General features: G+C 39.7%; 1 protein-coding gene across 4 annotated transcripts in view; it reads left to right on the forward strand.

Moving 5' to 3' along the window:
• The window catches only part of Magi (membrane associated guanylate kinase, WW and PDZ domain containing protein magi), a 670,891-nt gene that overhangs the window by 592,584 nt on the left and 55,037 nt on the right, over positions 1-23,270 (forward strand). For all 4 annotated transcript variants that reach the window (XM_068226155.1, XM_067140637.2, XM_068226156.1 and 1 more), the window contains one exon: positions 17,907-18,084. In XM_068226155.1, coding sequence (XP_068082256.1) covers positions 17,907-18,084 — 178 coding nt within the window. The remainder of the gene's footprint in view (positions 1-17,906; positions 18,085-23,270) is intronic.

Consider the following 23,270-nt stretch of genomic DNA (forward strand, 5'->3'; position numbering starts at 1 on the left):
GCATTCCCTTGCTGTTTCTATTACAGCATCCCTGTATGCCACCCATTCACTTTCTATATCCTGAACCTGCTTACTGTCTACTGTTCGAAACTTCTCACTAATCATATCCATGTACTTCTAATTTCCTCGTCCTGGAGATTTTCTACGCTTATTCGTTTGCAGGCAGATTTCACTTTCTCTACCCTAGGGCTAGAGATACTTAGTTCACTACAGATCAGATAGTGGTCTGTATCATCGAAAAATCCGCGAAAAACTCGTACATTCCTAACTGATTTCCTGAATTCAAAATCTGTTAAAATATTGTCTATTATGGATCTGGTACCCCTAGCCTCCCGTGTGTAGTGGTGAATAGCCTTATGCTTGAAGAATGTATTCGTAACAGCTAAACCCATATTAGCACGGAAGTCCAGCAAACGCTTCCCATTCCCATTAGCTTCCATATCTTCCCCACATTTACCAATCACCCTTTCGTATCCTTCAGTTCTATTCCCAACTCTCGCATTGAAATCGCCCATTAGCACTATTCTATCCTTGCTGTTGACCCTGACCACGATGTCACTCAATGCTTCATAAAACTTGTCAACTTCATCCCCATCTGCACCCTTACATGGTGAATACACGGACACAATTCTTGTCCTAATTCCTCCCACTGACAAATCTACCCACATCATTCGCTCATTTACGTGCCTAACAGAAACAATGTTGCGTGCAATGGTATTCCTGATAAAGAGCCCTACCCCAGACTCTGCCCTTCCCTTTCTAACACCCGTCAAGTACACTTTATAATCTCCTATCTCTTCCTCATTATCTCCCCTTACCCGAATATCACTTACTCCTAGCACATCCAGGTGCATCCTCTTTGCTGACTCAGCCAGTTCTACCTTCTTTCTTCCATAAGCCCCATTAATATTGATAGCTCGCCATCGAATTCCATTTCGTTCGCCAAGTGTTTTCCAAGGAGTCCCTCGCCTGTCAAATGGCAGTGGGACTCCATTACTCCCATAGGTCCGAGGCTTGCTTAAAGTGTTCTGAGCTCGCTAAATTCATGAAGCAGGATGCTGCCCTACTTGCACATAGTCCAAGTGAGGATCTCTCCTCTAACGGGTTATGGACCACCGGTGAATTGTATAGTCCTAGCCGCCTGAGCACAAGGAGGGCCACAACTCAGAATATGTCCAAGATGCCCACTCCCATTCCATAGCAACTGGGATCCCGACTCTCAGGACCACTTACTAGGCCACTCAGCCGTTGCCCATGGTTCACGAACTAGGACGTGACTACAGTAACCCACAAACATGAACCAAACGGAACTGATATTGAACACAAAATTGCTGTGTTTTACAATATCACCCACTGTAAAAATAGTGCTAATAGTAACAAACAGCACAGTTTTGCAACGCAAATAGTACAGAGAGTAATCTGTAAACTCAAAACATACGTTTTATCTCATGATATCGATACCCAGTTGTCACTCGTGGGTTTCTTTGATCTTTGTAGTCTTGTTTCATTTACTAGTTTTGCAATATTTGGAGTTAATGTTTGAGGAAACACTAAGTTTAAGAGCACACTTCAAATCATGATCTGACAATGGGCTTCAATGTTTTGGTTTTGTTGATTTAAAATAGAAAAGATTCGTTCACAGGCATACGTGGAACCGAAAATACTCAACATTCTCGCTGCAAATGTATGGAATCGGGGAAACCTTTTTTTAATATTATGAGCCCAACTACTCCAGAATTGAATGAATGAATACTAATCTGCATTTAGGGCAGTCGCCCAGGTGGCAGATTCCCTATCTGTTGCTTTCCTAGCCTTTTCCTAAATGATTTCAAAGAAATTGGAAATTTATTGAACGTCTCCCTTTGTAAGTTATTCCAATCCCTAACTCCCCTTCCTATAAATGAATATTTGCCTCAGTTTGTCCTCTTGAATTCCAACTTTATCTTCATATTGTGATCTTTCCTACTTTTATAAACGCCACTCAAACTTATTCGTCTACTAATGTCATTCCACGCCATCTCTCCGCTGACAGCTGGGAACATACCACTTATGATACAATTCCTTTAGTTTTGCCAATTGCCACCTTTTCAATACAATTGTACAATGCGGTATGTGTAGTACATATTTCTCTCCACATAATTTATTGTAACGTAACTTTGTTATGAATTAACATTGTATCAATATTGAAGGCCTTAGGAGTAAGTTACAGAATGAAGCTTTTAAAGAGTTATTACATAGCTTACATATTCTCGCATGTGTGGAAACCTGGATTCCACCGAAAACTATTATAGAAATAGGAGAGTTTACAGTCTATTATAAGTCAAAAGAGAGACGAACCGAAAGGCGCAGATACCCGGGTGGGATAATGGTGATGGTTAGGGAAGATTTGCAAGCTAGAATAATTCAGATAGAATCAGAAATGGAGGAAATGATGTGGGTCAGAATAAAGATGTATGATGAAAATGAGTCAGGCTTATGTATTGGTTTTGTCTACAGCCCTCCTGAAACCTCGCCATTTGCAAAAAGGGTTTTCTTTGATGAGTTGGCATTAGAAATCAATAGAGTACAAAATATTTTTGAGGATACAGGCATTCTAATAATAGGGGATTTCAATGCGAGGGTTGCAGACCAGAAGCCGGTATACGACAAGGAGACAGAACCTGTTTATGTAAAAAAGAGAGTGAGCCAGGATAAGGGTTGTAATAAAAACGGAGAAAAGTTGCTAGAGCTATGTGGTACGATAGAACTATATATTTTGAATGGATGGTGGCATGGCGACGAATTAGGGAACCTGACATACATTATGGAAACAGGGGGTAGTAGCATAGACTTGGCGTTATGCTCCAGGAATGCGTTGCCTGTGATTAAAAGTATGGAGGTTAAGGATTGGGGTGAGTCTCATCATCTCCCAATTATTGTCAGAATAAAAGTTAGAGAGGGTAAGACACCAACAAGCAATATGATAGAATACAAAGAAAAGATAGTCACTAAATATAGGTGGAGAGAGGAGCTAAAAAACGAGTTTATGAATTATTATGATGGAGAAATAGGACAGATAGTGAAAGCTGGAATAGATTCAATGATCGAGAGTAACCAAACGAGTACAGCAGTTAAAATAATTGAAAATTCTGTAAAGATGGCAGCGGAGAAGATGAGGATAAAGGAGGGGCAGAATATAATAGGAAGAGGCTGGTACAATGACGAATGCAGGCATAAAAAGTATGAAGTGATGAAAGCACTGAAAGAGTTTCGGAAGCATGGGGGAGAAAACCATAGGATGGGATTCTGTAACTTGAGAAGAGAATATAGGGAATTACTGTATGCAACTAAGTCTGAATGGCAGGAGCAGAGAGTTGTCGAATTAAATAGCAATGCAAAACAGAATGATAGTAGAAAAGTTTGGAGTACAATTAAGGGGATTTGTGGAATACGGAAGCTGCCGCGGCAGACGGTAATAAGTTAGGCTATCTGGGTGGAGCACTATAAGAAACTATTAGAGGCCGAAGATAGGTGGAGACCGAGATTAAACGATACTGGTATATCGGTAGGGCTAGGGTGTACTGTGCCGGCATTAGATAAGGAAATATCGAAAGAAGAAACAAGGGAGGTACTAGGGAAAGCCAGGAAAGGCAAATCAGGAGCGATTTCGGGTATCACTAACGAATTTTGGAAGCAGCTGGCGCAAAATAAGGATATCCTAGAAAGTATGGTGAAACTATTTAACAAAATATTTGAAGGAGGTGAGTTCCCAAAATCTTGGCAAGAGGGAGTGATCTGCCCAATCTATAAGAACTACAGGGGTATAACGTTGCTAGATACATTAAGTAAAATATATACAGGGGTGTTAGCAAAAAGGATAATGAAGTGGGCAGAGGGGGAATCGATTCTGGAGAGGCTGCAAGCAGTTTTTAGAGAAAGGATGAGGACAACAGATAATATTTTTGTAGTGAAAACAATAATAGATAAGTATGTAAAAAAGAAAGGAGGAAAAGTATATATTACTACTATTGATTTGGAGAAAGCATTTGATTCTGTGAGTAGAGGGGCGGTCGTGGCCAAGATGAGAGGGATAGGGGTGTCCCAGAAGATAACAGCGGTTGAAAATATATATGCAGAAGTAAGGTGCACAATAAAAACTAAGGAGGGCGTAGTATTTGGAGAAATATTCTCTAATGTAGGATTAAAACAGGGTTGTAAATTGTCACCAGTACTGTTTCTACTCTTTATAAATGATATCTTTCAATCGAAAGGCTTCAAGGCAGGGGTTTACCCAAATCTTGAGAACCGGGATATTCCGGGCCTCATTTTTGCTGACGACATCCTTCTGCTCACTTTGACACCCAATAGTATGCAAGGTAGTATAAATGTGGTGGTAAACTACTGTCAAGAATGGAACTTAAAAATCAATGTACAGAAAACTAAGGTAATGGTGTGTAAAAAAGGTCATAAATTATCAAAGAATGAAAAATGGTGGATGGGCGAGACGAGGTTAGAAGTTGTCAATAAAGTAGAATACTTGGGTATGATTTTAAGTGGAAACGGAAAGTGGTCAAAGCAAATAAATAGATCAAAGCTAAAAGGCATGAGTGCACTGTCAGCTATTAGCATACTGGAGAAGAAGATGCCCAATACAGACTACAGAGTGCATAAAAATGTTTTTAATGCAGTAGTCAAATCTAGTGTTGTATGGAGCAGAAATTTGGGGAGTTGAAGAAAGGGTTGACTCACTTGATACAATTACGAGTAGATTTGGGAAAATAATTATGGGTCTACCCAGCTGTACAGCTAATTGTGGAGTGAGAATGATGTGCAAAGATATAAGTCTGCGAGTGGACATTATTAAAAGGATAATAAAGTATTGGTTGAGAATGAAGTTGCGAGAAGGGGGCGAAATTTTACAGATAGCATATCAACACCAAATGAAACATCAGAACCAAGGATACGGGGTGGATGGGGTACGGAATATTTTAGAAATGATCGGAATGGGATGTTACTGGGAAAAAGAATGTATAGAGAAGTGGAAAATATGTAAAAAAAAAAATAATTCTAAGAATTAAGGATATTGAAAAACAAGACATTGATACACAATGTAGAAATAAGAGGTCATTAGAAGAATTTTGTAATATATATGGGAGAATGAGAATAAATGTAGAGTTTATAACAAAAAAGAGAATGAGGTGCATAATATGGTGGTTAATGGGGATACATAAAAATAAAGCATATAGAAGGAACAGGGATGAAAATAAATGTTTAATATGCTCTGAAGAGATGGGATGGGCACACCTTATAAAAGATTGCCCTATGACAAAGGAAATACGAGAAAAATTCATAGACGATGAGGATGTAAAGAAAATTGAGAACGAAAATCAGTTGTATACAATTGTAAAGTTATTGAACAGAGAATGGATGCACCCGGATAGAATTGCAAAATTATTTAACATTATTAGGGGAAGATGGAGCAGGAAATTGAAGGAAGGAAAGGATGTGATACATGTCAGCCAGGAACCGAATTGTGCCTAAGGCAACCTAGACAATATAACTCCGTTGAAGTCTAGAGCCATTAGGTACATAGGCTTAAGGGTTAGCATGGAACTACCTCGTTACATTAGTTCTAATAGTTTTATGTATTGTAGAACAATAATTTCAGTTTTCTCTCTTTTCTTAACAGCCTGCAAAGGCAATATTATCTTTGATAATCTGAAAAGATATCACTATAAATAGATGTTGTGGTTTTTTCTTCTGCCATAATACTATATATGAATGGAACTCCAACAGTCAGTTTATAGTATTCTTTCTCTGTTCAATTTCTATGCACCTGCTTTATATGAACATTCATTGCATGTAACAATTATTAACACTATTCACAATAGTTATTTAAGTTACTCATTCTAATTTTGTATACGGCATGTATCACAAATTATGAAATTATGAAACGATTACAATAAACAATACCCTCTCCCTAATCTATGATTTTCGAGACTAAGGGAGGCGGGTATCTTGAATCTATGAATTAACATACAATTGTATTGAAAAGGTGGCAATTGGCAAAACTAAAGGAATTGTATCATAAGTAGATCTTCAATACGGACAAGGAAAATGAAGTTTATAACCTGCAACATACCACTTTGTCGAGCAGCTCTTCTTCTTTCTCTCAGTTCTTCCCAACCCAAACATTGCAACATTTTTTTTAACGCTACTCTTTTGTCGGAAATCACCCAGAACAAATCGAGCTGCTTTTCTTTGGATTTTTTCCAGTTCTTGAATCAGGTAATCCTGGTGAGGGTCCCATACACTGGAACCATACTCTAGTTGGGGTCTTACCAGAGACTTATATGCTCTCTCCTTTACATCCTTACTACAACCCCTAAACACCCTCATAACCATGTGCAGAGATCTGTACCCTTTATTTACAATCCCATTTATGTGATTACCCCAATGAAGATCTTTCCGTATATTAACGCCCAGATACCTACAATGATCCCCAAAAGGAACTTTCACCCCATCAACGCAGTAATTAAAACTGAGAGGACTTTTTCTATTTGTGAAACTCACAACCTGACTTTTAACCCCGTTTATCAGCATACCATTGCCTGCTGTCCATCTCACAACATTTTCGAGGTCACGTTCCAGTTGCTCACAATCTTGTAACTTATTTATCACTCTATAGAGAATAACATCATCCGCCAAAAGCCTTACCTCCGATTCCACTCCTTTACATATATCATTTATATATATAAGAAAACATAAAGGTCCGATAATACTACAGGGTCAGGTAAAGCTTCACCTACTCTAATTCTCTGAGATCTATTTTCTAGAAATATAGCAACCCATTCAGTCACTCTTTTGTCTAGTCCAATTGCACTCATTTTTGCCAGTAGTCTCCCATGATCCATTGCGCCCTACCATAGAAGGTGCACCATCTGTTGCTATTGAAACTAGGTTGTTCCATGCCAAAGAAGAATTTTCAACAACACTTACAATGCAGTTGAAAATGTCGATGCCTTTCGTGGTATTCTTCATAGGCACTAAATCCAGTATTTCCTCCCAAATTGTAAAGTTTTTGTCAACCCCTCGTATGAAAATGGCTAGCTGGGCCGTGTCAGAAATATCTGTGCCCTCGTCAATTGCTAAGGAGTATGCCCGGAAGCTCTTTGTCAGTTCTAATAATTGTAGGTGGACATCATCAGATAGGTCTTGAATTTTTGTTGACACTGTGTGCGCAGACAAGCTGGTAGCTTCAAACTCATGAATGATATTTAGACAAAACTCCTCACCTGCTAGAATTAAACATTCCTTTACGAATTCACCACCACTGAACGATTTAAGTTTCTTTGCAATTAAATATGAAATTTTATAACTCAGTCGAACTGCTGACTCACTGGTCGAATGCTCGACATAGTTATTTAATTTACCTTTTAGTTTTGTAATTACACGTACCCTTTCATCGCCTTGATACTGATCATAATCTGCAGCGTGATACAAACTGTAGTGGCGTTGTAAATTATATATTTTTACATACTGTAGCTCTTTTCTACAAACTAAACATTTAGCTGTAGCAATCCTATCATTTTCAACAAATAAATATAGATCTTCCCGTAAAGATAAAAAGATCGGAGGCGTAGATAGCTTCTCGCACCGTGATGTGCCCGGTTCGTCCATACTTATGTACTGTACCATTAACACCATACGGCTGAGGATATTAATAGGTATGTCAAAATCATAATTTAAAAAAACCTTTATTCGGAATTTGATCCTAGATTTAACACTTTGGAGTGTCTGGAAACTTATATTCAACTTTTAACCACGCCATTTTCAGTTGTTGAAGATAACGTTGATCTAGACCTACAGTTAGAGTTATTAGATTTACAGTGTGATAGAGAACTAAGAGATAAATTTTTAAATAAGAATTTGTGTGGCTTTTTGAGAAAAGTGTCTATAAAAGCCGTAGGCACCAGCATGTATGACACTTCACGTGTTTACTACAAAGCAGGCTGTCTCTTCGTCTCCAGTCTACGACAGCGGCTCCCCACCTTCTGCGCTCTTACGTCACATGGTCTCTCCGACGTCACACGGTCTCTCTTACATCACACGCCAGCCAGTTGGCCGACCCTGCCCTAGATACTTCAGCCAAACTTCCTGCCTGCCACATTGTCTGTACATTCCACTTTCCAATTCTCGTGTCGATTTCATGCTAAAAGTCAAATCCATTTTATCCATCCGGCTTCTATTCATTGATGTTTCTGTAATAGGTTAATCTCGGGCGTGTACGTTATTGGCCTCCAGCACCCAAAGCCTGGTGAAGGGGCTGCCTTCTAAGTAGCCAGGCCTACTGATTTTCTGTCGGGGTTTCTTCCCTTAGCCTTTGAAGTTCCCACTTCTGACTACAAGGCAGCAGTTCCTATTCTATTTTCACCGCATAGGAGGGTTGCCTCGGCCGCCAGTTCCGCCGTTCTGAAGTCCGTCTTCTCCGCGTTCACTGCCGTTGAGGTCTTCACCATAACCCTGGCAAGGGACCCTTACATGGGACTACTAGCCGGGTCAGCTGGACCAAGGTTTTTTAAAGAGGTGTTACTCCTCTATCACTCATGACAGGCAGAGCCTGGCTTCCCAAACATTGGGCCCAGGTTGGTGGGTTTTGATAGTTTAGGGGAAGGTGCCTAAAGTGTAATTTTTAAATGCCTATGTTATTGGTCCTATAGAAAAGTACTACATAACAAAAGTTATAAGGAATATAATTTCCGATCATGTATATTTTATTCAATTTTACCATACAGACTTTGATAAGGGTGGTATTTCAGAGTCTGAAGGAAACTAAACGTGAAGGCCTACAATAACGAAAACTCATAAAACTGATCATCAGTAATATTACATTGACCATTATTTGTTGTGATGTTCTTTGTCTCTTATGCTGCCGCTAATCTACAATAGATGGGATTACTGCTGCATGCAGAGTATAACGGCCTGCCAGAATATTGGCAGGAAATAGCTGGCGAGTTAGATAACCTTCTGTAGAATGCCATTCCTCTGGTTCATACATTTTCTGATACTGCTGGTACATAACACACTGGTTCATCATGGTATTTCAGCTATTCGATCCCTACTCTGAAGCGCTGATTGGAATGTGCAGTGTGCACACTTAATGGAATAATAGCAGAGGAGTGTTCACGGCTGTCTGCAGCCTGTTCATTCCAGCTCTGGAACTGTGGACTATTAGATCGGCTGCGTAGTACTGTTTGTTAAAAGTGAGAAAATGTGTGGTTTTTCATTTGATTGAGTATTTCATATGATAGCATTGCTTTTAATCTCAACATACCTACTGACATCATTGTAATCACCTGTGTTGATTTCAGTTGGGAAAACCATGTAAGTCTTCCTGAGGATGTAAAAAGGGAAGTGGAGAGTATCTGCCATTATAATGAAAATTCCCCAACTTGATTGTGACTGATTGTAGGCAAGAGGACCTACCATTACAATAAAAATTCCCTAATGCAGTCTTCATATCAAAAAAGACGTATGGTAACTTCCCTGTCATGTTTCAGGGGTAATATTAAGAGCTATGCAATTTAATAATCTTACAAGATGTACACTACCTAACCTAGAATTCCAGAGCAAAGCATGGGAACATCAGCTAGTATCTGTATAGAAACATCCCTAAATTTATTTTAAACCTGGTAATTATTTTGGGAGATTTGTTTTTGTTATTTAAGATGTATTTGTTGTATATAATGTTTTATTGAATGATATGTTATTAAGAACATAACCTGTTGATGATTAATAACTTGCTGATGATAAATAAATCTATCTGTCTATAATCATCAGTTATCATAAACAGATTTGTGTAACTTATCAAATGTAAGACTTTCGGTTGTGAAGGACTAAACAGCACCTCTACAATGCTACAATGACTGCAATTTGCTCATATTTCTTTTTCATTCGCAGCGCTGCCTAATATACAAAGTGCTGAATTGATCTTTCCATTTCTGCCTTATGATAGGGTATTTACTCGAGTCGAGAATGGCATACAGAAATGCCCTATCATGTGTAATCCAGCAGCATATTAAGTTAGGCAGAGACTGCTCAGTAAACAGAAAATAGTAACTGAAAATATGATAAAGAAACCTGCAAATTGACACTGTAAATTTTCTTCAGGGCTTGTGATTTGTACACTTTGGGAAATGTGACCCTTCAGAGAGAACCGCATTACAACTCTGACATTGGATTAGTGAAATCAGTAATGGAAAAAGAAAAAACATCTGTCAGAAATACTTATGTCCCCTGAATTATTGCCAGCAGTAACCTTGAATCCCACCAGTGTAAAGGACGTAAGAAATTTCCTTGAAAAGCATTTTGGAATGGACTGGGAAAGGAATCAGTTGCATTTTCTTTATAAGAATCTGTTCACCACATTATCTGTAGACATCAAAAATAATGTTGAATTATCAGAAGTTCTTTTGTGATGGTTCTCTAGAGGAGGTATTAGATTTGAGAGTTTAATACATTATTAACAAAATTAGAACAACAAAGGGATGTCTCATTGTTGAAGTTGGTCATCTTGTGAGTGCAGTGTAGCCGATAAAGGAAAAGTTTTCTGCAAGTAATGAGTGTCGATCAATAGGATGTAAATGTGATGAATTACTCTGGTGATTCATTTATTAGTAAATATCTTTATACTGATATGGAAAATGTCTGTTAGTATACTAGTCAGTATTATTATAACATTCGTTCTCCCTTGTTGTTTTTTAAATAAGTTGTGCAAAGTTAACTATTAGAATTATTTTGGATGGTCCAAAACTCATCTTATCCAAAATAAGAATTTAATGACATTCTACAAATTATATTTATAATTCCTTGATAAAATGACCCTCTCACCTTGGATTTGATCATATGTTAATACAATTAAATAAATCAGACTTATATTCCAAAAATTACACGCTTTTGGCTTTTCCTGAAAAATCGCTTAATGTGTCATATAAATAGACACCTGAATCTATGGCAGTTTCCAAATGAGAAGTTCCTTGACCTTGGCATGTCTAGCAAGTGCAACACAGGTCAAGAGCTCACCAGGTTTTACAACCGTGCCGATGTGCATTACTGTAATATTCTGTGAAGATACCACTAGAATAAGTATCACTTGCTTTTGACCAATGTATTGCAGTTTCTCTTTATTGCTTTAGAGCAAATTTTTAAACACACACCCAAACCTCATGATTCTAGCTTGAACACTTATCATTCATCCTTTGTTCTTTGTATTAACATATTACAACCATTGTGCCTCACTGTGTTTTGATCAGTGATGGGAAAAGTACAAAATATAAGCAATTGGCCAGAATTACAGATACCTGAGAAATATAATAATGGTTAATGGTGAGGTTATGGTAGCCACATCCCATGGGGAATGTCTCTCTCTCTCTTTTCATCGCACCAACACAAATAGGTCTTATGGCAACGATTGGATAGGAAAGGCTTAGGAGTGGAAAGGAATTGGCCATGGCCTTAATTAAGGTACAGGCCCAGTATTTGCCTGGTGTGAAAATGGGAAACCACAGAAAACCATCTTCATTGCTGCCAACAGTGGGGTTCGAACCCACTGTCTCCCGGATGCAAGCTCACAGCTGCGTGGCCCTAACCACACGACCAACTCACCCAGTGGGGGAATGTCTTAAGTAGCCTAATAGGTGGTCCTGAGAGTCGGGGTACATGTTACAACAGAATAGGAGTGGGCTTTTCGGACATGTTTTGAGTCATGGTCCTCCATGTACTCCGGTGGGTAGGACTATACAATCCACCGGAAGTCCCTAACCCGTTAAGAGGAGAGATCCTCACTGCTTCACAGAATTTACCAAGCTCAGAACATTTCTAAGCAAGCCTCGAACCTATGGAATTAACGGAACCCCTGAAAACAACTTGGTAAGCGAAATGGAATCGATGGGGAGCTATCAATATAATGGGGCGTCGGGAAAAAAGAAAGTAAAACTTGTTGAGTCAGCAAAGAGGATGCATCTGGATGTGTTAGGAGTTAATGATATTTGGGTTAGGGGAGGTAACGAGGAACAGATAGGATTGGTGTTAAAAAGGGAAGGACGTAGCAGAAGTAGGACTGTTCATCAGGAACACTATTGCATGCAATATAGTTTCCGTGGGTGGATTTAGTTGTTGGAGAAATTAGGATGAAAATTGTCTCAGTGATTCACCATGTGAGAGTGCAGATGAGAACGAAGTTGACAAGTTTCTTGAAGCACTGAGTGACATCGCAGTCAGTCAACAACAAGGATAGGGTAGTGCTAATGGGCAATTTCGATGTGAGAGCTGGAAATTGAACTGAAGGATACGGAAAGGTGATATGTAAATATGGGGAAGATGTGGAAGCTGTTAGGAATAGGAAGCGTTGACTGGACATCTGTGCTAGTATGAGACTGGCAGTTACAAATACATTTTTCAAGCGTAAGGTTATTCACTGCTACACATGAGAGGGTAGAGGAACCAGATCCATAATAGACTATATCAACACCGACTTTGATTTCTGGAAATCTGTTAGGAATGGGTGAGTATTCTAGACATTGTTTGATAATGCAGACCACTATCTGATCTGTAGTGAGCTAAGTATCTTTAGGCCTAAGATAGAGAAAGTGATATCTGTCTGCAGGCGAATGAAGGTAGATGATCTTCAGGATGAGGAAATTAGAAGGACATGTATATATAAAGAGAATGGGTGGCATACAGGGATGCTGTAGTAGAAATAGAATGGGAATGCTTAGGAACAACTGTGTGTAAAGATGGGGAGAATCTGACATCTTGCTGAATTGATGATGTGAGGGCAGCTTGTAAATGTAAAAGAAACTTGAATAAGAAATGGCTCCAAACAAGGACTGATACATACTGGGAACTCTGTGTAGATGAAAGAAACAGTACCAAAAAAAATATATATTGAATCCAAGAAGTCATGGACGATTTTGGTACTAACCTGTAAAAGGAGGGGGGAACGAAATGTATAGAGTTCTGGGTAAATCGGGGAAACTTACAGGAGATCTCAGTGAATCTCTGGACAGGTGAAAAGAATATTTTGAAAACCTTCTCATCGTTAAAGGAAGTCTTTCTGGTGATATTGTGAACAACCAAGCTCATGGGAAGGATAACGATGTTGGTGAAATTAAGTTTGAGGAAGTGGGAAGGATAGGAAACTAAATACTGTTATAAAGCAACAGGAACCAATCAATTACACTTGAAATGCTGGAATATAGTGGGAAAACAGGGATGAAATTGGCTTCATGGAGTAATAAGATTTGCGTGGAGTGTTAGTAAGGTACCTTCTGTTTGCATGAAAGCAGTAATTGTACCTATCTATAAAGAAGAGAACAAGAAGGACTGCCACAACTATCGAGGTATCTCGTTGATCAGTGTACCAGACAAGGTGTACTAGTCACCAGTTGTAGTTGCTAGTTTCCAATAACTCCACTGTTTGTCTTCAAGTATTTAAACTGTATTTTAAACTGCTTATACATAACATACCACCATCCATTCTATATCACAGGAGGGAGAAAACTGAATTTATTAATTTGACCTTTATTTCTTTCTTTCTCTTTTGGTCCATATTGACTTTTACCTAACAATCTTACTACACTGAAAAATGGGATTTGTGAATACTATACAAAAAACTGTTTAACACACATTATGTGATTGCACATGTTTTGAGAACACACTACATTCTTTTCATCAGCAAAAAATATTCCCTAAACACACTGCCTTACAAAAAAATTAAGCACCCAGGAGGAGTGGTCCAATATTATCTCATATTGGTATACATGTATACCATTGATGTGCGAGTAAATGCCTAGATTTACAAGGATCTGTAATGTGTAGAACGCTCACCAGAGTGCATTCGTGATGGCACCGTCCTGTTGTTGATAAGTTTTTACCAGTTAGCTGCTGTGAGTCAGACAGTTAAGCAAAACGTGCAGAGAACACTACGTACAGTACAAAGCACCTGCGATGCCTCGCAGATGCGTTAGCCAGCCTATCCACCACTTGACAGCATTTGACAGAGGCTGCATTGTGGGAATGTGTGAGGCTGGTTGGTTGTGTCGTGCAATTGCTAGGTATGTGGGCCATTCAGAGGTCACATTGGCCCAGTGTTGGACTCAATGGGTACATGAGGGCACCCAGTTATGTTGTGCAGAATTATGGAGAAACGGGACTCAGCACTGAACATGATGTGATGCCAGCCGTCCTCTGTCCATGCCTCCTGGGCAAGGCACCACTCCAAACGCTCGACCGAAAAACACCACCCTGAGGGAGGGCCGTCGTATGGTGCGCCAATCATTGTGAGATCGCATAACTTCAGCACCTGCCATGCGCGAACATGTACTGGAGACTCTACAACATCCTGTGAGTTCCCACACAGTGTCTCAACGACTCGCATCCACCGGATTGGTGTCCTACTGCCCCATGCGTTGGTTGCCATTGACACCAGAACATCAACGCCTGCGTTTAGAGTGGTGCCTTGCCCGGGAGGCATGGACAGAGGACGGCTGGCATCACATCATGTTCAGTGCTGAGTCCCGCCGCTCCATAACCTCCAATGACCATCATGTGCGGGTTTGGCGCAGGGGCAGATACTGCCTATATTGTGGAAAGACACACAGGTATAATCCCTGGCATCATGGTGTAGGGAGCCATAGGATATGCGTTCAGGTCACCTCTAATAGTGCTTTGGCAGACTTTGATGGCACAGCGATACGTTACAGACATTCTGTGTCTGCACGTCCTACCTCTTATGGCACAGCATCCTGGGACAGTGTTCCAACATGATAATGCATGTCCACACACAGCACGTGTCTATGGACGGCCTAGAGCATGTTGAGATCCTCTCGGACCTCTCCATCATTGAACACATGTGGGATGACATCGGAAAGGGACTCGGTCCCAGTACTAACATGCAGGATATGGAGGGACAGCTGCAACAGCTGTGGATGGACTTGCCTCAGGAGAGGATCCAAAGGCTGGTTGACACCATTCCGAACTGCATAAGGGCATGCATTGCGACCAGGGGGATGCAGTACCCTACTGACCTGACACCAACATTCCACCTTTAACTGCCAACAGCCTTCTCTTTCATCCCATGTTATAATAAGTTCGATAAAGACACAGTCTTTCAGCATATGTAGTTTCATTCACTTTCAACCACTCCTTCTAGTTGCTTAACTTTGTTTGTCAGGCAGTGTATCTTGAAAATCATCTTGCACTACATCAAAATATAATCACCTTACAATTAAAAAAAAAACGATTACTATAATAGACCACAACTGTTTATGGCTCATGGTTAGCTGCGAGTATTGGGTCTATTGTTAATGTAATGTTAATTTGAGTTTAAAGTCTTCTTTTCATTTTAATCTTGCATAGCTGATTTGGATTTTCGGTTTTATAGTATACTGGATGAGTTAATTGCAACTTGGTTTGCATGTTTTTAACAATTAAGAAGGTTTTTCCCACACAAAGAGTACAATTGGAGCCACACTGTGAAATTAAGTTTTAACAGGATTTCAACACATACGTGGTTTTTATTGTTAACGAGATTATATAGAGTATACAAGCTACTTCATGAATAAAGAAGAGACATTTCAAAAATTATTTTAAGGTAAAATTTGACAGTTTTTATTTACATCAAACAGCTGAAGTTTTTTATTGTAATCTCATTAATGAGAAAAACATTTTTTTATCATATATAAATTATAGTGGGCCCGTAATAGATTTTTATTTTTAAGATGTTTATATCATGTTGTAGCATGTAATGATCAAGTAGTCAAGATTTTTCAGAAATATTTTTTGCTGATGAAGAGAATGTACAGTGTTCTTGAAACATGTACGTTTAGATAATATGTACCATGCAAGTTGGCCACATGGTTGGGAGCGTGCAGCTGTGAGCTTGCACCTGTGAGATAGTGGGTTTGAACGCCACTGTCAGCAGCCCTGAAGGTGGTTTCCCATTTTCACACCAGGCAAGTGCTGGGGGCTGTACCTTAATGAGGGCCACGGCCACTTCCTTCTCATTCCTAGGTTTTCCCTATCCCATCATTGACATTAGACCTATCTGTGTGGGTGCAACGTAAAGCAAATAGAGAAAAAAGATAATATGTATTGAACTGTTGTTTTTTTTTTTTTATATATATATATAGTATTGACAAGGTGGACTCATATCATTTCCTGATTTTCAGTGTTGTGGGATTGTTAAAAACTGAATGTTAACTATTTATACTGAAATACACAGTATACGGAGCAAAGTTCTCTATCAAACGTAAAGAGGTTCACCTTGTTTTCTTGACACTGCATAAGCGCACAAAAGCCCATATCATGTCTTCTGTCAGAATGTTGCTTTTTGAAATTGAAGGGTTGGATGCACGAACCAGGCAGCTCCATTTTTTTTCTAACTTTTCAGGAGCAAAAAAAGAACTTTATAAAATAAGTATGAATGATGGTATAAATAATGATTTCTGTCAGTATGTTAGTTATGACCTCCTTGATGCATTTAGTCTGTATTGTAGCAGAATTTTAAATTTTCTTGTCTTTTATAGCAATAAATTAATTTTGGAGCCACCTGGTTCTTGCATAGAAAATGTTTAATTCAATGATTTCTGTGGTTTTACTTACCAAAAACTGTATTTTTGCAAAATAAATTACAGTATTTCAATATGCAAGCACTTCATAAGAAGTCACTGAAATTTTAAGAACCTTGAATAATAAGTGTATCCACTTTTACAGTATGACAGTTGATATTATTCACTTCCAGATGAGGTGTTCACATTATTTTCTCTTGATTGGCTGGTTATGTTGTTGTAATACCACTTGTCATTGGGAGGTACATAGCGTTTGGCCAGTACTATTACATCCCGAAAGTTTGCTTCCTTGATGTGCAGGACTTCTGGATACAGTTTCTGACTCACGTGACGAAACATTGGAGTACTGTTCTTTTTCAAGACAGGAAACTCATGTAGAGAAAAACCTGATGCATTCATTGAACATTTAACAATTCCACAAAATTCTTCACTGTGAATAAACAGCCAATATTTTGAAATGGAGAACTTCTCTTTACCTACACCACTAACATTCTTCTTGAAGGATTCTTCAAAAGTATCTTTATAGTCTAGAAAGCTGTCTCTCTCAATTTGTTTGACAACAGATTTTGAGCTTGACCCTCTTATGAGGTTCACATAGTCATTGGGAACATACAGTCTTTCTCTCTTCCGTTTTCCTTTATCTACTATTCCGAAGCTTTGTCACCAATGACGATGCACTGAACTAAAATCGATAGCAGAACCAGGTGGCTCCTGGAGCTGCCTTGCTCTTGCATTAAAATTATGATGAATGCTATCTCCATGTGGCTCCTTTACCTTTGTATCGCCAATGGAAGTCATTGGAGTTGCATGGTTCTTGCATAGATATGTGCGCCTATTTGTTTACATTCGATATATATGAAAATGTCCATTTTGACGAAAAGTGGAGCTGCCTGGTTCTTGCATCCAACCCTTCAATTTCTGTGGTATCCACAAGAATTATTTTGTCTGAAGGTGATGAAATTAATTTTTACTACCTACTTCATATGTTTATTGATCCAGGAATTATAATTTGGTATTTTGGGCCTTGAATTTTGTAGGGAATGTAATGTGTGATGTTCAGGTGGTGCGGTGTCACTTAATGTGGTTAGAATTTCTGTATGTTGTCCATCACCTATGTGGGCTGATTCTGTTTTGAAAGCCGTACTATAGTCACATCAGAGATATACTTATATTCTTACAGTTCTAGGAATGAGTGGAGAGAATGTGTTACTTTTGAATCCATGTATCAGAAATTAAAGAATTACTAATTGTCAGTTAAGTTAAATTTTCCTCTTACCACCGAATGAAATGGTGTTTCAGATTGGAGACCAGATAATTGAAATCAATGGTAACAACACAAAGAACATGACGCATGCTGAAGCCATCGAAATAATTCGCAATGGTGGTCCAACCGTGCGGTTGCTTGTCCGTCGAGGTGGTAAAGTTCCTCCTCCACCGCCTCCTCCTCCTCCGCCCCCTCCCCCACTACCTGTTGGAGGTAAGTTGCCATTGTTAACTTCATGCTGTTAAATAAGTTCTCACTAAATGTTTTGTTCATCTTCTCTTTGAATCCATGTATGAATCCTGTAAAGCAATCCAACTTCTCAAGGGGATAAAGCCCTGTTCAAGTGCAAAGTAATGTGAATTTTACTGAGCACCATTAAACCCCACAGTAACCTTGTCTGTTCATAGAAATAATAAAAATACTATCATCATCCCTTTTCCTTTGTACAGTTCCCATGCTGGATTGGAAGTTTATGGCACCTTTACATTTTACTTTATCCAACCGCCATTGTTCCTCCGTAACTGTGTTCCATTCAAGGTTTCTTTTAATTATAATATTCTTTATCATTTTCAGCCATCTTAATCTTGGTCTCCCTCTTCCGCTCCCTCTTCCTATCCATCTCTCCAAAGTCCACTTCAGCATCCTTCTCACTTCCATCCTCATAACATATCCAAGCCATCTAATTTTATCCCTCTCAGTTCTGTCGTAAAGCTTTTTGTACTCAGATTTCCTTACTGATGTCCTCATATCTTACTCAATCCTTCCTTGTCTTTCCTATCATACTTCAAAATTTCATTTCACTAGCTTGGATTTTATTCTCCAGTCTTTTTGTCAATGTTCACTCCACTGCACCCTTTCACCCGCTTCGTGTAGACTTTCTTTTCACTTGTACATCACCTCTTTACAGTTCATTGGTACTTCCTTCCTCCACACCAGGTTTCCCATATTCTGGTAGAATACATTTCCCTGTTGAATCCTTTCATGGAACTCCATGTCCAGCCCTGAATCCTGCTTCAATTTGCTTCCCAAGTATTCAAAGTTCTCTACAATTTTAAGGTTTTGTACCTTTATTTTTATAATTCCTTTCACTGCCCATGTGTCTGTCATTCACTCGTTCAACTATTCTGCCACAAGCACTCTCTGCACATTGTACAAGTGCCTTCTTGAACATGTCCCATTCCACTTCCACAGTCTCAGCCTCAATTATGTGCTTGTGTTGTTTAAATTCATTTTGGAATTGCTCTTTTATTCCATATCTTTTAATTTCTATACTTTCATTTTCTTCTCTCTCATTTCTTTCATTTTCACTATTTTTCTGACTTTCATTTTTGCTACCGCTACTGTATGGTCTATACCAGGGCCTCTCAAGGTGTATGCGCCCGTGCGCTGCACGGTCCAAGGTGCAGGAGACGACTTCACTAGGTTGACCAGAGTGCAAACCCCCATTCCACTTCCCCTACACCTGTCTCACACGTTCGGTCTGTCTTCGCCTTCTCTACCTTCCCTGCTGATTCTCCCCTCACTGCAAAATGTTTATGTGCGGTGAGCGGTGACGCTGTTGTATGGGACAATGTTACCGGTGTTAACATACTCTTCTTTCAATTTGGATTGAGCAGGCAATTTATCCTCTCTAGCTGTTCTTTTCCTTTATCTTTGCAATGATACCAGTTATGCCTGGAGCAAGGACCGGCGGACAGCAATTCTGAGAACCTTAATCAGAAATAGGCCTACTCGCACGCAATCTAGTTTTCGTACAAGTTAAAACAGGAAAAACTACCTTTCACATATGCATGTGGAACCAAACATAGAAATAATCTTAGCTGCTTCTCGATGCAGCTTAGGAAAATCTTCCTTCGACAAATTCTCGTAGAATTTGAGCAAAGCCTTTGTATTGGAAAATATATCTTTTTGATTAACTTATCACATAATTGTTGTCCCACGGATTAAGCATTTGGCTTTATCGTCACGAGTGACAAAAAAATACTAAAGTTCCCAGTTCGATTGAAATGGACTTTCGGAAGTCTTTGCTTTCTTCGAAACTGGTTGTTCGATTATTATATTGTTGTCTTGCACTTATCTATTTCACTGATAAACAAGCTGTCTATCACCGAACACTTCTTCGCTCTCAGCACACTACACCATCTGAGTTGAGCCGAGTCCGACTGATGCACAGTGCACAGAGTCTCTGCATGTCGATTTGCACGCGTGAGTTTTTGGGTGTTTGAGAGTCCCTGGTCTACATCAAAGGCTACTTCTGGCAAGGCTGTTACATCTTACACCTGTCTACAGTTTGCTTTTTCCACCAAGAAGTAATCGATTACTCTTTTCATTCTTCTGTTTCCCCATCCATATCTTGTAATCTTTCTACTATTCTTCTACCTGAACCTCGTATTGCCCACACTTAACCCACTTTTCACAAAAAAATCCACCAGCTTCTGTTCCTCTTTATTCCTCTTTCCATACCCAAAAGGTCCAAGTACTTCTTCCATTCCTTTTCTGTCACATCCTACCATTCCATTATTTAAGTATCCCATGGCACTCACTTCCATATCCTATATTTCTCTCTCCAGTGTCTCCAGTAATTTGTCCACACCTTTTTCTTTCAATCTCATCTTGGATGCATACGCTTGGATGAAATCCTTTACTTCATTCTCTGTCTTCAACTGTATCTTTATTATCCTGTCACGTACATAGTCCACTTGATTTACATACTTATCTAAGATTTTTTCGGTTATTATCTCCACTTCATGCTTTGCCTTATGTCCTCCACTGTAGTAGAGTGTGTATCCCTTCCTCATCTTCTTTCCTCTTCCTCTCCACTTAACCTCACTCTGGCCCATCATAGCTATATTCTCCTTCTCCATGAAATCAATTGCCTATCTTCTGAATTTCCGGTCGGTGGCATGAGGTTGATTATATTGCCACCTTCATAATGTTCTCTACTGGTCGTCCACTTCTCACAGTTCCCCCAGCATAAAAACTGTGCTACCCCCTGTTGGTGGGGTACACATACGAAGAATACACCCACAGTATCCCCTATCTGCCGTAAGAGGCGACTAAAATGAGCGACCAAGGGATGATGACATTAGAACCAGTAGACTACTTGTGATTAGTACCATTACGTGCAGAACACCATGGGCTGACGTTACTTGCGACTAGTACCACCTTGCAAGAAAAACCATGGGTCTACATTATATAGGAGCAGTATAATTATGCAAGGAACACTACATGTCTGGGCATTGCTTGAGATAAGTGTCATCATATACAATCGGTCGGTCGGTACCACTGTGTTCAGAATGAGTCTGCATTACCTATGAGTAGTACCTTTTTATGAGAAAAACTATGGGGCTACATTGCCTGTGATTAGTACCACTATGTGAGAAACACCACAGGTTTGTTTGGTGCCTGTGATTAGTACCACTGTGAGGAAAACCATGGGTGTACGTTGCCTGTGAGGAACACCATGGGTTTGTGTTGCCTCTGTGTGTTACCATAATGTGCAATACACCTTGGGTCTGCATTTTCTGTGATTAGTACCACTGTGTGAGCAACACCGTGAGTATATGTGGCCTGTGATTAGTTCCACTATGTGAGGAACACCGTGGGAATACCGACGCCTGCGATTTGTCCCACTATGCGAGGAACACCATGGGTCTGCATTGCTTGTGAGTAGTACCCTTATGTGCGAAACACCATGGGTTAATAATACCAATACAGTTGGTCCGTTATTGGACATTATAAATTTTCCAGCTAACTCATTCCTGGTTGCCAGCGCCTCGCCCCAGTGTGCCAAGCTGGGCTCATCATTTGGTAAATAGCACACTCACAAAGACGCATGGCTATTGCATACCGTGGAGGCCACTGCATAGGCTACTTGGAGCCACCGAAAGTGCCAATGCACTATGAGAAACTGTGTCTTACTTTCAAAAATTGATGCCTGCCTGGCCATCAGATGATAAAGATGTTGATTCCCATAGGGAACCTGAAATATTTGTTCCAAATGAGTTGTGCATACCGTGGAGGCCACTGCGTTGGCTATTTGGAGCCACTGGCAGTGCCAGTGCATTATTAAAAATTTTGTCTCATTTTCAAAAAGCCGGGCTGTGTGGCTCAGACGGTTGAGGCACTGGCCTTCTGACCCCAACTTGGCAGGTTCAATCCTGGCTCAGTCCGGTGGTATTTGAAGGTGCTCAAATACGCCAGCCTTGTGTCGGTAGATTTACTGGCACGTAAAAGAACTCCCGCGGGACAAAATTCCAGCACCTTGGTGTCTTCGCAAAGCGTAATGGTAGTTAGTGGGCCATAAAAGCCAATAACATAACATTTTCAAAAATTGATGCCTGCATGGCCATCAGATGATAAAGATGTTGATTCCCACAGGGAACCTGAAATATTTGTTCCGAATGAGTAAATTTATAATACCAGTATAGTTGGTCTGTTACCAAGTGATGAGCCCAGCTTGGCACACTGGGGCGAGGCACTGGCAACCAGGAATGAGTTAGCTGGAAAATTTATAATATCTAATAACGGACCAACTCTATTGGTATTACCAATTTACCCATTCAGAACAAATATTTCAGTCTCCCTATGTGGATCAACATCTTTATCATCTGATGGCCAGGCAGGCATCAATTTTTGAAAATGAGACAAAGTTTCTCATAGTACATTGGCACTGCTAGTGGCTTCACGTAGCCTATGCAGTGGCCTCCACGGTATGCACTAGCCATGCGTCTTGGTGAGTGTGCTGTTTACCAACTGATGAGCCCTGCTTGGCACACTGGGGCAAGGCGCTGGCAACTAGGAATGAGTTAGCTGGAAAATTTATGATGTCCAGTAACAGACCAACTAAATTGGTATTATAAATTTACTCATTCAGAACAAATATTTCAGGTTCCTTATGGGAATCAACATCTTGATCACACCATGGGTTTGTGTTACCTGTAAGTGTTGCCATTGTGTGTACATACCATGGGTGTACATTACCTGTGATTAGTATCACCATGTGAGAAATACCATGAGTCTACATTACCTGTAATTAGTACCACTATAGGAGTAAAACCATTGTTCTGCTTTACCAGTGATTACTATTATGGGGGGCCGGTGACCTGGATTTTGGACCCCTTTGGACAACAATCGTCATCTCTGAAAATAAGGAATGTGAATTGGATCCACTGACTATTTTGGATTCATGGTCATTTTTGCATCATTCGTTTTGGATTCTAGTCACTGGATACATCTTGAAGTTTTAATTATTGTGTTATTTCATACATTTGTAGATGGCGACTACTGTGTGTGAGTCTGTGATATCCGTGGTGGATAATGGTGTAAGATGCAGTGAAAAATGTGGCAAATGCGGAAGAGTAGTTAAAAATAGGATTCTGTGTCGTAAGTGTCATGAA

Source organism: Anabrus simplex, chromosome 2 (genome assembly GCF_040414725.1).
Source record: "Anabrus simplex isolate iqAnaSimp1 chromosome 2, ASM4041472v1, whole genome shotgun sequence".
NCBI lineage: Eukaryota > Metazoa > Arthropoda > Insecta > Orthoptera > Tettigoniidae > Anabrus > Anabrus simplex.